Genomic DNA, 16,284 nt, shown 5'->3' with positions numbered 1-16,284 from the left:
CAGCAGGGCCCGTCGTCTTATGGGCACCGTGAATGCCTGCAGAGAAGCACGTCCCCAGAAGCGCCGCGGGTCTCACCGGCAGGCAGACACCCCACCCCCATCCCTCCAGTGACACTGGGCCTTCCCAGCGACTATGGCACTGACAGAGTTTCACCCCAAGGGCACACATTTTTCCTATCTTTTTACCAAGACCATGAAGCAAGAAGAGGCCTTTTCCCTATTACCTCCCCCTAGCCTTATGCAAATCATCTGTCTGTTCTTTTATTTAGCATATAGATTTTTCAAATTCGTAAATAGAACTGAACAGCTGTGAACGTTTGGGGCGCCGCTCTGCTTGCTACCCGGGCAACGTGCTTCCCATCAAACCGAAAATCCAGTTATGCACGCTCAGTGGCTTCCAAACTTTACCTCCTAACTTCAGAACCACTGCCTAAGTTCCGCCGGACAGCCAGGGTCAAGGCAGGAGGGCCCCTGGGACGCTGCGGAATCCAATTTTGGAGGCATGATGACCCCACCCCGTACAGGGTGACCCTACGTGCCCTTGAAAGTTCCCTGCTCCAGCCCCGCCTTTCACCCCACATCTGGGACTCCCACCACTGAGCCCAAAACAGAGAGGCTGGTCACTGAGCAGAGGGGAGCTGGTCGCCCCGTCGCCCCCGCTGGGGGGTCCACCAGGCCCCAGGAGCCTGAGCTGGCTGCTCAGGAAGGTGTGTGTGCCAGGGGCTGGGACGGGGGTTCTGCGGCCGCTGGTACCCCGGCCGGGATGCAGGAAAAACTGCGTCACCCCTTTGAATCTATGGAAACCTGATAATCTCCTAGTAACTGGTAGCTCTGGTGCTCGGCGCTCGGCTCCAGGAAGTTTCCACCGTGAGCTACGGAATCAATCAAGCCTCAGAATTCTGGCCTGACCCCTGCGACACACCCGACCTGAGAGCAAATCCCTCGGCCCTGCACCCAGTTCCCACCTGTGCCCCGTCGGGAGCCTCGCCTTCCCGCCTGAGCATCTCCCGCGGGTTCCCCACGCCCGTCCCGCTCCCAAGGCTGCAGAGTGGCCAGCGGAGCGTCCCTACCTGAGGCGTGCGCCAGGCCAGGCTGCTGTTTACGGGCCGCGGTCCCACACGTCGGGCAAGCGGCCTGGCTGTCAGACTGCCCGGCAAAGCAGGCTGGGGCTGCGGTATTATCTGCAAACAGCTTCCTGTTTGAAATGCATCAGGCGGAGAAGGGAGTGTGGGAACTTGGAAACACGTGAGATGTCGGGGTCTCGGGGCCCCTCCTGGAGACGCCACCCTAACTCTTCACCCCAAACTCCCCAGTCAGTCCCTTTTTATCCACCTTTTCTGTTCCCCTCTTTCATTTTTTGAAAAAATAAGCATGTGTATTGTGGAAATTTAGGAAAGTAGAAAGAAGAGTAACAATTATCACCTGGTATCACACAGACAGGACTAAATACAGGCTGACATATTACAGTTTTTCCATATGCATTTCACTCCAAAAGCATAAAGTACTCGTCTGCTGCTTGTCGAGACCTAACCGGTGGTGAGGCCCCAAACTCCCTCCGCTCACTGGAGTTTCATTTAAGGCAACACATGCCAAATCCACGTCTTTGGAGGGGGCTGGGCAGATCCAGCTTCTGTGTGGCCTGACTTATACAAGAAGGGGCAGATGGGGGTCCTTTAAGAAAAAGACACATATCAAATTATGATCACAAAAAGTGAGGTCCAAAAGTGAGTATTTATTAAGACTGACAAGAGAAGTCATAACAAATTACAAATGTAGGAACTGACAGATTCCCCACACACCACAAAATCCATGAAAAAGAAAGGATTCTTTATTAAAACCACCTGATAGCATAAGAAGATTTGACAACTTAGATGAAAACAGACCACTTCCTGGAAAACACAAACTACCACAGTGGACCCAATATGAAACAAAGAATTTAACAGCCCTATAGCAATTAAGGGGATTGCATTTGTAATTTTAAAACTCCCTAAAAGGAAACCTGCAGGCCAGATGGTTTCACAGGAGGATTCTACCAAACGTTTAAAGAAAAATTAACACCAATTCTACACACTTCTTCCAGAAAGTAGAAGAGGAGGGAACACTTACCAATTCATTTTATGAAGTTAGTGTTACCCTGATACCGAAACCAAAGACAGTACCAAAGACGAAAACTACAGACCAATAACCCGCAAGGATATAGATGCAAAAATCTTTAGCAAAATATCAGCAAACAGAATTGAGCAATATATAAAAGGACTTGCAAACTATTTATAAACAAGTGGGGTATTTTGGGGATGCAAGGCTGGGTCAATATTCAAAAATCAACCAGTCATTAAGAATGCAGTGTTTGAAGAATTTTAATGACCTGGAGAAATGTTCACGATGGAATGATAAAGAATTAAACAGAACAAGGAGGATATAAAAAAAAAAAATCAACCAGAGTAATCCACCATACTAACAAGCCAACAGAGGAAAATCACATGATCATATCAATCGAGGCAGAAAAAGCATTTGACAAAATCCAACACCCTTTCATGATAAAAACTCTCAGGAAAATAAGAATAGACAGGGAACTTCCTCACCTTGACAAAGAGCATCCATTTTTTTGGATAAAAGATATATTTTTTTACTGAAATATATTTGACATACAATGTGCAAGTCCAAGGTATATAACGTGTTGATTTGATACACCTGTACCTGGTAATATGGCTGCCTACAATGGTAAAATTAGTCAGCACTCCATTACACCATATAGTTGTCATTGCTTTTTTTGTGGTGGGAATAATTAAGATCTAGTCTCTCAGGAATTTTGATGATTTAAGTAAAATATTGTTGTCTATATTCACTATACTGTGCATCAGATCTCCAGGACTTATTTATCTATTAGTTGCACATTTGTACCCTGAAACATCTCTCCTATTCCCCAACCCCAACCCCTGGCAACCAACACTCCACTCTGTTTCTACGAGTTTGGCTTCCTCTGACCCACATGTAAGTTATATCACGCAATATTTGTCTTTCTCTGTTTGGATTGTCTCACTTAGCGTAATCACCTCAAGGGCTAACCGCACCATCACAAATGGAAGGACATTCCTCCTTCTCATGGCTGAATAATATTCGATTGTGTGTGCATATATGTATATCTCACACTTTTATCATTCGTCCTCTGACAGGCACTTAGGTTTCTGTACCTTGGCTATTGTGAATAATGCTGCAATAAACCTGGGAGGGCAGACATCCCTTTGATAATGTTTCCATTACCTTTGCCTAAATACCCAGAAGTGGAATTGCACAACCACATGATAATTCCATTTTTACTTTTTTGAGGAGCCTACATGCTGTCTGGCTGCACCAACGTACATTCCCACCAACAGTGTTTTCTCCACGCTCTCTGCAACACTCGTTACCTTTCATCTTCTTGATGACTGGCATTCTGGCAGGTGTGAGGTGATAGCTCGCGGTTTTGATGTGCATTTCCCTGATGATTAGCGATGTTGAACATCACTTCATGTGTCTGTCGGCCATGTGGATGTCCTTTGGAAAAATGTCTTTCTATTTCGTCAAAGAGCATCTATTTTTAAAAACCAACACTGATATCATGCTCAGGTGAAGGCTGAGTGTCCCCTCCTGAGATCACGAAAATCAGGACGGCAACCTTACTTCTTATTTAGTGTCACGCTGGAAGTTCCAGCCCATGCAGAAGGCATGGAAAGGAAACAAAAGCCACAGGGATCAGAACGGAAAAGGTAAAACAGTCCCTTGTTGCAGATGACATGATTGTCTGCCAAGAAAATCCCATGGAGTCTACAAAAAACTTCTAGAGCTATTAAGTGAGTTCAGCAAGGTCTCAGAATACAAGATAAACATACAAAAATCAGTTGTGTTTCTATAAGCTAGCAGTGAACGTATGGACACTGAAATTAAAAGCAATGTAATTTACAATTGCTCAATAAAATGAAATTTGTAGGTATAAATCTAACAAAACATGTATAGGACCTACATGCTGAAACACAACATGCTGGTGAGAAAATCACAGACGATCAAACAAACGGAGAGACATGTCGTACTCATGACCAGAGGCTCCATCCGCACAGGAAGGATGTCATTTCCCCCAAAACTGATCTACAAGCTTAACACAATTCTTATTGAATCTCAGCAAGAGTTTTTACAGATACAGACAATACTATTCTAAAATGTATATGAAAGACAAAGGAACCAGAATAGCTAAACTGATTTTGAAAAAGAATAAAGTAAGAGGAATCAGTCTACCCAGTTTCAAGACTTATTATACAATGCAACAGAACAGAGAACCCACACAAATGTACCCTACTGATTTTGTTAAGTTTTTTAAAATAAAATGCACATAACATAAAATTTATCCGCTTGATAGTTTTAACTGTAGAGTTCAGTGGTATTAAATACATTCATAATGTCATGCAACCATCACTACCATCCAGCTCCATATTTCTTTCCACCTTGTAAAACTGAACCTCTGTCCCCATTAAACATAACTCCCCATTGTCCCCCCACCTCAGCCCCTGGCCACCACCATTCAACTTTTCGTTTCTATGAACTGACTATTCTAAGCATCTCGTGTAAGTGGAATCAGAGTATTTGTGTAACTGGCTTATTTCACTTAACCTAATGTCCTCAAGGTTCATCCACGTGACAGCAGTTGTCAGAATCCCCTTCCTTTTATTTTTTTTGTTTTGTTTTATTTATTTTTGGCTGCATTGGGTCCTCATTGTTGTGTGTGGGCTTTCTCCAGTTGGCGGCGAGCGGGGGCTACTCTTCGTTGCGGTGCGTGGGCTTCTCATTGCGGTGGCTTCTCTTGTTGCAGAGCACGGGCTCTAGGCGCGTGGGCTTCTGTAGTTGTGGCACGCGGGCTTAGTCGCTCTGCGACTTGTGGGATCTTCCCGGACCAGGGATCGAACCCGTGTCCCCTGCATTGGCAGGTGGATTCTTAACCACTGCACCACCAGGGAAGTCCAATTTTTTTTTTTAAAAATATTTATTTATTCACTTTGGCTGCACGGGGTCTTAGTTGCAGCACACGGGATCTTTAGTTGCGGCACGCATGCAGGATCTAGTTCCCCGACCAGGGATCGCGCCCGGGCCCCCTACACTGGGAGCATGGACTCCTACCCACTGGACCACCAGGAAAGTCCCTCCCCTGCTTTTTAAGGCTGAGTAATGTCCCACTGTATGTATAGACCACTTTTTGCTTACCCATTTATATCCACTGGTGGACACTTTGGTTGCTTTCACATTTTAGCTACTGTGAATAATGCTATGAACATGGGTGTACAAATATCTCTTCCAGACCTTGCTTTTAATTCTTTTGGTTATACCCAGTAAGTGAAGTTGCTGGATCATATGGTAGTTCTATTTTTACTTTTTTGAGGAACTGCCACACTGTTTTCCAAAGTGGCTGCACCATTTTACATTCCCACCAACAAGGGTTCTAATTTCTCCACATCCTCACCAGCACTTGCTATTTTCTGTTTTTTTGTTTTGTTGTGATAGCAGCCATCCCAAAAGGTGTGAGGTCGCTCTCTTTGTAGTTTTGACTTTCTTTTCCCTCCTGACCAGTGCATCTTTTCATGTGCTAATTGGCCTACACCCCAATTGATTTTTTTTGGCGGGGGGGGGGGGGGCAGGGCGGCGGCCCACTCAGCGTGGCTTGCGGGATCTTAGTTCCCCGACCAGGGACTGAACCTGGGCCATGCAGTGAAAGCACCGGGTCCGAACCACTGGACGGCCAGAGAATTCCCTAGACCCAGCTGATTTTTGACAAAGGAGCGAAAGCAACTCGGTGGAAGGAGGATGGTCTTTTTAATAAATGGTGCCGAAGCAGCTCAACATCCAGAGGCAACAGGTGAACCTTATACAAGTATTAACTCAAAACAGATCACGAACTTAAGTGTAAAATTATAAAACTTTTAGATAAAACATAGGAGAAAAGTCTTCAGGACCTAGGGATAGGCAAATAGCTCTTAGACATAAAACACCAAAAGTACAATATCCGGAAGCAAAAATTGATAAATTGTACTTCATCAAAATGAAAACCCTATTAATATGCAAAAACAAGCTACAGGAGGGGAAAAAATATTCACAAACTATATATCTACCAAAGGTCTTTTATCTAGAATATATAAAGTACTCTCAAAACTCAACAGTAAAATAACAAACAATCCAGTTAGAAAATGGGCCAAAACATGAAAAGCTATTTCAACCAAGAGTCTGTGGGGATGGCAAAGAAGCACATGAAAAGATGTTCAACATCAGGCCGCCAGGGAAACGCCCCTCACACCCACAGTGAGATACACCGCACACCTGTCACAATGGCTGCAACTGAAAGTAGTGAGGAGCCCAAATGACAAGCTGGTGGGGATATAATGGTGCAGCCGCTCTGGGAACAGTTTGGCACTTTCTTAAAACACTGAACATGCAACTACCCTACAACCCGGCGACTGCACTCCTGGGCGTTTACCCCAGGAGCCGAGACTTACCTTCACATGAAAACCTGAACATCCACGGCGGTTTATAGCAGCTGAATCCCTAACAGCCCCAGACTGAGAACAACTCAGATGTCCTTCAATGGGCGGCTGGTTAAAGAAACTCTGGTCCTCAATACCAGGGAGCGCCGCTCGGCGGTAAAGGAACCAACTACAGACACAGCACCAACTGGGAGGGTCTCCAGAGAATTCTGAATGAAAAGAGCCAGTCCTACAAAGGTTCTGCACTGCCTGCTTCCGTTTATAGAACGGTATTGAAATGATGAAACTACAGAATGAACGGACCAGTGGTGGCCAAGGGCTGAGGAGGTGGGCGTGGCGTAAGAGAGGGACAGAGGGACGTCCGTGAGCCGCGATGTGGGCCCTGCTCCCGCAAGACCTGTTACCACTGGGGAAACAGGGTACACGGAGTCCTCTGGTTTACTTCTTACAGCTGCATGTGAAGCTACAATTGTCTCAAAATTAAAACTTCCACTTAAAAAAAGCTGCCTGACACTCCCTTTCGTTTCTTTTGTTCTATATAATTAGGCTGCATATTCTGTCCTTGCCTCCTGCCATGACAATGCTTTTCTATTGAAAGAACAGACGATAACTCAGTATTTTCCCTAGCACGGTTATTTGAATTTATTATTGGTAGCTTTTAAAACGTTTATTTCAACTTCCTAAGCCATTATTGGTATGTCATGTACTTCTTTAGGTTGGTAGTGAAATTTGGAAGAAACTCATTTCTTTCATATGAGATGTTTGATCTCAGGCATTTTGAGTTTGTTTTGTGCAGAGAATAATCTGAGTTTTTGAACTGACCACACCATTGTCCAGGCTGTAACTGATGAGCTCTTTGTACATGGAAATCACTGCAAGCCACTCAACCAACTTAAATCCAAAATAATGCAACCCTAGCCCAGCTTCAGCCTTGCCCCAGCTCCCCGCCAGGGGACACCTGGCAACGTTCTGAGGACATCCTTAGTGGTCGCACCGTGGAGGGGGCGAGGGGCACTGGCTTCCAGGACGCTGCTGAACATCCTACAACGCACAGGAGTTTCCACCACAGAGAATAACTAAGCCCCAAGTGCCAAGAGTGCAGAGGTGAGAACCCCTTGGCCAGATCCCAAAGGTGCCCACGGCCACTGGGACGCCCCCGACAGGAGGACTGGGATGGCGGTTGCGCCTGCACACCCGTCACCGAGACGCAGTCGCCGGGCTGTGTTTGATGCACGTGGGGTGAAGCTCGGCTCCCGGGGGCCTGGCTAGCATCAGCATCACTACGAACTTAGTCCTCACAACCAGCCCCCGGGCAAGGCATCGTCACTCCACTTTACAGCTCAGGAGACAGGGCAGAGAATTAGAGCGCTGGCCCACGATCACACAGGCAGGGGACACGCCGACCGGACCTCAGGGACAGCAGATAGCGCCCAGACGTCCCAAGGCCACCCTCCCTCCTCCCAGCCCCCCTTTCTTGTCTCACAGCTGACAGACGGGGGATACTTACCTTCTGCTTCTGAGTCCTGAAATGTTGAGCACTTTTTATAAGAAGTGCCAATAACCTGAGAATTACTCCCAGTTACAAAAATAAGTGATAATTTTATACTAACTGGCCTATTTCCAGTAGATTGCAAATTAGAACCATTTTTAGATCATAAATCATGTTTACAACTGCTTTGCGAACAAGTACCAAAAAGCCATCAGAATCACTAGGTGCTTCTCCTCTGGGGCCTTCCCTGTCTTCCTCTTCCCTTTTTCCTCCTTCCCCTCGGCTTTTTCTGGAACGCGCTAAAGTCACGGCCACTAGGAACAGGCTTTTCCCGCAGGAACTCTGACCTCCAAAGAGACGGGCCACTTCCAGGGGATGGGGACAAGAATCTGGCTCATCTCCCAGTTATTATTTACATTTCTCAGACATAGCTGAGAAATCTGGACACGAGAGCCAGATCAAACCCATGTGTCTCTGGCTGGGAATGTTCCCCGGAGGTCAGAGCACCGTGCAGCCGTATCTCTTTGACACTCTGTCCGCAAGGACGTTAACCGTGGCCTGCTTCCGCCCGAAGGCTTCACTTCTCCAGAGCCCACGACGGCCCACAGCAACGCCAGGCCCCCTGCCCCAAGCGTGAGAACCCACCCACCCGTCCGCCGAGCCTGCTCGCTGGTGGACAGAGCGGACGTGGTCCAGAAGCCCAGCCAGCACAGCCGAGGACCCAAATCTGGAGCGCACGGCGCCCCGCCGTGACGAGAGGCAGGTTCTGGCTTTACCCCTCGGAGATAAAACAACGTATCACGACGTCCGATGATGTTACATCGCCAGAGATCATCAGGGAACGCGGTACTGGAGGGCGCTCAGAACCAGCCGGAGGACTTCCGAAAACGCTGACGGTGGGCGTGCCCGGAGCTTCAGGTTCAGGAGGCGGGTGGGCCCAGGTGTCTTCATTCCAACAAGCCGCGAGCTGCTGGCTGCCGCCGGCACAGGGACCCCACTCCCAGGGCCCAGTGAGTGAGCGCAGCTGTTGATGGCGAGCTGACCTGCCTCCTGCCCCCGCTTGTTGCCCGGCCCTGGCTCCTGCCCACTAGGCAGCACATCCTGCTCCAGCACACAGCTTGAGACTCCAAGTCAACAAATATCCCCTGGCTGAAGGGAGAGGCCTGCAGGGTGTGGGGAAGGCAGGACGGGGAGGAGCAGCAAGGGCGGCCTCACGTGAAGGCAGCAAATCAGGCAGGGGACTCCGGGGATGGGGCGGCCCTTGGCCTTTCATGGTCCCCAAGACAAGCCGTGCAACTTAAAAACTGGCTCTAATATATAAGACAGATAACCAACAAGGACCTACTGTATAGCACACGGAATTACACTCAATATTTTATAATAACCTAAGGGAAAAGAATCTGAAAAAAGAACATATATGCGTATAACTGCATCACTGTGCTGTACACCTGAAACCAACACCCGGACGCAAACTACAGGCACCCTCTCTGTTCAAAATCTTCCAGCCTGCGTACGAAGCTACGTGGTAGTGCACACAGCCGTGCACCCACGGCTCTCACATTTGGAAAAACAGACCCAAAACAGAACATTGTGAATAATATTTTATTTCGTCACTTTTGTTTACAACTGAAACTCTGGGAACTCAAAATTAACGTCTTTGCCCGTGAGCTTCTTATAGACACCAGAAAACGTTTCAACCTATGAGAAAAGAAATAACTCATCACAAAACGTTTTAATACACATTTGTCTTAAAGCCTAAAGACCCTGTGAAGTTGTGCCCTGTATGGTTTTTCTCCTCAGCAACCAGGCAGAGAAGGAATATACCGGACATGCCTCTATAGTCCCAACCTGGGGGCAAGCTCCTCTCCAGTGTCATGGGACAGGCCTCCACAGCACTGCACCCGAGGGCTGGCTCCTCTAGGCCACTCGGCAGACCCTGGGGGACCCCAGAGGTTAATGCTCTACCAGGAATGAAGCAAAGTGACAGTTCTCCCCCGATTCTAACACGACCACCACCCTGCCCATAAACACAGTTTTACTAAAAGTCACACCATGGAATTACTTTACTTCAATTTCTCCTAATAACTTAAAAGGTAGAGAATTTGATCTTTTGAAACATCCCCCAGGACTTCCCTGGTGGCGCAGTGGTTGAGAATCCGCCTGCCAATGCAGGGGACACGGGTTCGAGCCCTGGTCCGGGAAGATCCCACATGCCGCGGAGCAGCTAAGCCCGCGAGCCACAACTACTGAGCCCGCATGCCTAGAGCCCGTGCTCCACAACAAGAGAAGCCACCGCAATGAGAAGCCTACGCATCACAACAAAGAGTAGCCCCTGCTCGCCACAACTAGAGAAAAGTCCACGTGCAGCAACGAAGACCCAACGCAGCCAAAAAAAAAACCCAATTTAAAACCTGACATATAATCCAAGAGGAAGTGGGCCCTCAGTTCACAAAGACTGGTTCTGGTGCCACATGGGGAAGGGTTAGGCTGCGTTCTACCCTTATCCGTTCTGGATCTTTCCATAATAAACAGGCCTATTACCTTGTGTTCCACGTTGTTCTGCTGTGCTTTGTCCAAATGAACCTTTATGAGTCGGCTGCCATCCAGCTTCACGCGGATCCTCTTGCCCACAATCTCACTTGGGAAAACCAAGTCCTCCAGGATGGCGTCGTGCACGGCTGTCAGAGTGCGGCTTGAAGCATAGAACACAGGGACGAAAGTGAGAAATCTAGCAAGGTCTGCCCTCCTGGGAGCCCCAAGGGCACCTCTTGAAGTCAAAAACATAAAGGGCAAACTCCAGGTTCCTGAAACCAAATTAACACTAGCTTTCAAGTAATCTACTTTCATTCAATGTATCACACCCAGAGCCATCACCAAACTAGAATAGGTTAACAAACACCCTATTTTTTTTGGCTACACGGCGCGACTTGGGGGATTTTAGTACCCTGACCAGGAATTGAAGCCCGGCCTAACCACTGGGCTGACAGGGAATTCCCGAAACCCTATTATTTTATTTCAAAAACTTAGCGTATTTTAAACGTGATACCTTGTAAACTACACACACACCAGCTATTATGAGTGATTTTCTCCAGGGAATGGAGATTAATGATCACTTTTATTTTTATACATTATCTTTAGGTTTATTGTCACTCGTATGATTTCTCGACTAAATCACTGCAATAACGTCTTTCCTCTCTCCAAAACTATCCCCTCCGTTGCTGTCAAAATAATTACTGATGTCATTACACACTTCACCTACTAAAGACCCTTTGAGGGCTCCCCTTGCCCTCCAAAATGCACCAAACCCCCCTTGTTCCCTGCGATGGAATGAGGTGACATCCCATCCCAAAAGACACTGCTCTATCACCAGCTCTAGGATGTGGCCCCTCCTATGAGAGTCCCCAGTTTTCAACCCATCCCATCACACAAACTGCCAAGGGAACCTTGCTCCTCTCCTGAGTATCATTCCAAGTTCACAACTCATCTGGCTGCCTGACGAGAAAGTTCAATTATTTCCAAACTTTTAGAGTTATCAGCTTTGTACCACAGGATATCAGGAATGAGCGAATAAAAAGACGGTTCTCATTCTTAATGTTTATGCAGCTACCCTGTATTATGGAATGTGTCTAGGTCTTGTTCACCCCTCAGTGGATCAGACACTATGTTCTACTCATTTCTATTTCCTGTCTGGCAGCTCCCACGCACACAGAAGGGGCTCCTAAATAACTGCAAAGGCCTCACTGCCCCATGGTGGACCCACTTTCCATGCCTTTACCACCTCTCCAGAAGCAAATGAGACAGATGGCCCAATTGATCAATGGCCCCTAACCACCGACTAAGCACTTCTTACTCTTACAGGACTAGGAAGGCACACATATGGAAACTTGCTAATTACTCCCTTCAAAACATACATTAGGACGGAATCAAAGCTAGCCTCAGACTCAAATTCCAACCCAGTCTAAAGACTTTTTAAGGGAGAGCAGTGGCAACGCAACTTTAATAACCACAGAGCATAGGAACTAATCTGCTTCAGAAGAAAAATAACTGAAACCCTGCTATAGATCAGAAGCCAAAGAGAACATAAATCTCAGCATTTAATCTGTTGTAGGAGAGAGATAACGACTGAGAAGGAAAAGGAATCTGAAGGCAAGAAACCAGATTGGAAAGGGGTGGATTCACTCTGGCCTCCCAACTAGACCTCAGTGTAAGAGAACGAAGATTCCAACGTTTAGACTAGGTCACTAGGAACGGGGTGAAGTCATTACCTGAGAAAATGTGGAAACAGGTTTGGGATGAGGGATATTTAAGGCTGTAGATTTGGGAGTCAGCGCCTTAGTTGGGTGCAAAGCAAAGGATCTGTCTTTATACTCAAGTACTAACTGGGGTTGTCAGAACTGAGATTATAAAACCACTTTTTAAGTATCATGATTAACAAACTAAACGTTCTTGATTATCCCCTGTATTTGATCTCTTGCAAACTATCCAGAATAAAAAAAAAAAAAAAGCTAAATTTTTATGCTACTCCAGCTACTCCAACTGCCCTTAAAACAAGCTCAGGGGGGCTTCCCTGGTGGCGCAGTGGTTGAGAATCTGCCTGCCAATGCAGGGGACACGGGTTCGAGCCCTGGTCTGGGGAAGATCCCACATGCCGCGGAGCAATTAAGCCCGTGAGCCACAATTACTGAGCCTGCGCTCTAGAGCCCGTGAGCCACAACTACTGAAGCCCGCGTGCCTAGAGCCCGTGCTCTGCAACGAGTAGCCACCGCAATGAGTAGCCCCTGCTTGCTGCAACTAGAGAAAGCCTGTGCGCAGCAACGAAGACCCAACGCAGCCAAGAATAAATAAATAAAATAAATAAATTTATATTAAAAAAAACAACAACAAGCTCAAGGTACTGACCAACACTCGAGTTCCAGAAAACCTGGAACCGGCCTTTCCAGCCTCACCACTTCTCCCTCTCCTCCCTCCACCACAGCGTGGTACAGTACATCTGCCCACAACACTGGAGACCCATCACTGCCTATTTTGTAGGAATTTTAGAAACAAGACTGAGTTTAAATTCCAGCGTCACTAACACTGGCTGTGGTGAGCAAAGGATGGGTGAGTCTCCTCATCCCTGAAGTAGGGATGCTAATCCTACAAATTATGTACTTCACAAGGTTGGCCTCTCTGGCAGTTACAGGGATGCTTGAGTATTTTTTTTCTCAAACTGGTCCAAGGGCAGGATCTGCAGCGATCCAATAATTCAAGTCTACGAAACCAGAGACTTCAACAAAATACCAGAAGGCCCAGATCAAAGAGCCAACTTCCAATATCTAAGTTTTTGTCAGATAACCTGCAATTCAATCAAGTTTACAAAGCATTGTCCATCAGCATCTACAACTGCATTGACACCTTTAACCTGTGACGTGAGCAACAAAAAAATCTAATCTTTCAGCCTTAATCCACAGCAAAAGTAAAAAATGAGGAGGACAGGTCGCAGCCCACCTGCACATCTGGTGTGCTTTACCCCACGGCACTCAACTCAAGATTCTTCCCCACTGTTCCGACCCTCTGCCCAAAGAACCGGAGGAAAGAATCTCATCTTTTGTGGTAACAGTGACCTATTATACCACCTTTGTGAATATGCGTAATTCTTACCTCCAGAGTTACTTTTAAAACATTTTGCGTGTAATTATAGAAAAAGCTAAGTCACTTGATGAAAATTCGCACGTGAATGGATTTCCTATGTTATCAGTGTTTAATTTTAGAAGCCTACTGCAACCCTGACTATAAACAACACACGTCAGTCAAGAATTGTTGACAAGAGTGGTACGTTTTTCATGCTGATAAAACTTACCTCCTGGGACGTTTCTGCTTATTTTTTGTACGGCTTTTTCGAGTTGGCTTAGGCAGTATTCTCCTCTGTAAGGTAAAAATTATCACGCAACGACAACAAAAAAGACTGTAAGTAAGCTGGCAGAAAACTAAGCACTGTCGACCTGCTTTAAAAACCAAAGGACTCAGTGGCTGAATAAATTCAAAGCTCCAGAAAGCCAAACAACCCAGACCCAACAAGTTACTGAGAAATCCTCGTAAGTACTCCCCGACTCCTCAGTAATTCTTTCAGAATCCATGGCTTACATTAAAATGGAACTGGAAAAAATCGGTTGCTCCATAATACGACGGATCTCCCAAAGATCACACCTCTTTTCACGTTCCATCTGGCCCACTACCCACTACAGGTACTAAGCCAGGAAACCACTCCGTAATTCCTCATCAGCTGGGCACTTAATTTCTATAGATTTCTATTTGCAGAAAGGCCAGCTCTAACTTTAAAAACAAAACGAAACAAAACAAAAACCTCTCGACCGTGTTCCACTTTCCCTACATACCATTTCTTTGCACCTCTTTTCCTCCCCAAACCTACGTCTGCCGCACCAGGCAGGAAAATCTCGCCGAGTCTCAGACAGGCAAGTCCATCAGGCTGAAAACCCAGGCTCACTGCAAGCGCGCGTGCCACCGCGGCCACCCGTGTGCACCCCCGGGGCACCGACGGCGCTGCACACAGAGCCGCCCTCGCGGTAACAGCAGCCGTGCGCCGCCTCCCTCTAGCCCAGCGCGAGCACCCTAACCTCCGGGAACAGCTTCTCCACACTCGCGAGGGACGCTTAACGGGACTCGCGAGACGGCGCGTTCAGCAGCCGCACAGCTACCTGCGCGATAAAGACAACGTGCTTCCCGCTGAACTTCTTCTCCAGCTCCCGCACGAGCCGGACCTGGATTTTCTGGAAAGACTTCAGTTGAGGAACGGGAACGAAGATTATGATAGCTTTCCGACCGCCACCAACTTCAATTTCCTGGGGAAGAGAGAGCAGAGAGGCGCGCGCTCTCTGAGGCCCCAGGCGCCGGCCCTCCCGGTCTGGCCCAGCCGAAGCGGTAACGCGCCGCGCCGACACCGTCACACGCTCGACACCCGAGTCGCCGGGGCGTCCCGCCAACTGCACGTGCCCCGACGCCCCCCGGGAGGGACCCCACTGTACCTTGGCGGCCGTGATGTTCAGCTCCCGCAGCTGGGCCTTGAGGTCCGAGTTCATCTCCAGCTCCAGGAGGGCCTGCGGGAGAGGAGGCAAGAGCGCACCCTCAGCGCCCGGACCCCGGACCCCGGACCCCGGCGCGGCCTCTGCGCTCCGCCCGCCCCCTTACCTGGGAGATGCCCGACTCGAACTCGTCCGGCTTCTCGCCATTGGGCTTCACGATTTTCGCGCTGGAACTGAACATGGCCGGCACCTGGAAGCACAGAGCGCTCAAGCCGGGCGGCCCGCGACCCCGCCCGCCCACCCGCCCGCGCGGCCCGGCCCCGGTCCCAGCCCCAGCTCTCCCCGCACACGCCATCGGGGCCCGCGGGCCGGGTAATCGGCCGCATCCCCACCCGGGGACCCCAGAGGTGTGCCCCTCAAAGCCGTCGGACCACCACGGCGGCGGCGGACAACATACCTTGACCAAGCGGCCGCCGCTCGCTGCCGCCGCCGACTCCGGTAGGCTTAGGAAGAGGCCTAAGTCTCGCGAGAGTTCGTTAAATCCCGGCGGCCGAGGGGAAGAGGCGGGAATACCGCGAGTCACCAAACCGGAAGAACCACTGAGAAACGGTGGAAGCCTAGAGAGTCCCAGGAAGAGGCTCCGGAGGACCAGTGCGTTGGCTACGCTTTTCCCCCGCGAGAGCCTCCTCTTCTGGGCGGTTCGCGGGAGTTTTTCTGCGTTCTCTGGAGGTTCGAGGCGGTAGCCCGGTGGCCGGGCCGGAGTCTGGGCGGGAGACCCGGGCCCGAGAAAAGCAACCTGGGCTACCCCTGAGGTTAGGACGTTTAAAAAAGGCTAACCTAACACGAGGAAGGGGCTTCCCTGGTGGCGCAGTGGTTAAGAATCCACCTGCCAATGCAGGGGACATGGGTTCGAGCCCTGGTCAGGGAAGATCCCACATGCCGCGGAGCAACTAAGTCCGTGCGCCACAACTACTGAGCCTGCGCTCTAGAGCCCGTGAGCCACAACTACTGAAGCCCACGTGCCTAGAGCCCGTGCTCCACACAAGAGAAGCCACAACAGTGAGAAGCCCACACACCACAGCTAGGCAAAGCCCACACGCAGCAACAAAGACCCAACACCGCCAAAAATAAATAAATAAAACAAATAAATTAAAAAACAAAAAACACGAGGAAGCTAAAGTCCCTGCTGAAGCAATGGGAAGGAGTCACAGACTTGGATGCCAGTTCTGCGTGTAGAGAACCCAAAGGATGACATTTGTGAAAGCTCTTTGGAAAC

General features: G+C 48.6%; 1 protein-coding gene across 1 annotated transcript; it reads right to left on the bottom strand.

Annotated features, from left to right (window-relative positions):
• Window positions 1–9,577: 9,577 nt before the first annotated feature.
• On the bottom strand, window positions 9,578–15,571 carry RPS7 (ribosomal protein S7). The gene is made up of 7 exons (XM_068564540.1): window positions 15,466–15,571; window positions 15,175–15,258; window positions 15,012–15,083; window positions 14,685–14,828; window positions 13,829–13,893; window positions 10,531–10,681; window positions 9,578–9,687 (listed from the first exon to the last, which is right to left on the bottom strand). Exons 2-7 carry the CDS (start codon window positions 15,247–15,249, stop codon window positions 9,610–9,612), a joined length of 585 nt encoding a protein of 194 aa, XP_068420641.1. The 5' UTR covers window positions 15,250–15,258; window positions 15,466–15,571; the 3' UTR covers window positions 9,578–9,609.
• Between the last annotated feature and the right edge of the window lie 713 nt (window positions 15,572–16,284).

This window comes from Eschrichtius robustus, chromosome 15 (assembly GCF_028021215.1).
Source record: "Eschrichtius robustus isolate mEscRob2 chromosome 15, mEscRob2.pri, whole genome shotgun sequence".
Taxonomy (NCBI): domain Eukaryota; kingdom Metazoa; phylum Chordata; class Mammalia; order Artiodactyla; family Eschrichtiidae; genus Eschrichtius; species Eschrichtius robustus.
This window is presented reverse-complemented; position numbering and strand designations above follow the sequence as displayed.

Bases quoted from the DNA above. Each gene is read 5' to 3' on its own strand.
- RPS7 (XM_068564540.1), bottom strand. From the start codon at position 15,249: ATGTTCAGTTCCAGCGCGAAAATCGTGAAGCCCAATGGCGAGAAGCCG. The intron at 14,829-15,011 runs GTACAGTGGGGT...TCTCTTCCCCAG, and splicing joins TGAACATCACGGCCGCCAAG to GAAATTGAAGTTGGTGGCGG. The intron at 9,688-10,530 runs GTAATAGGCCTG...CTTTTCTCATAG, and splicing joins AGAACAACGTGGAACACAAG to GTTGAAACGTTTTCTGGTGT.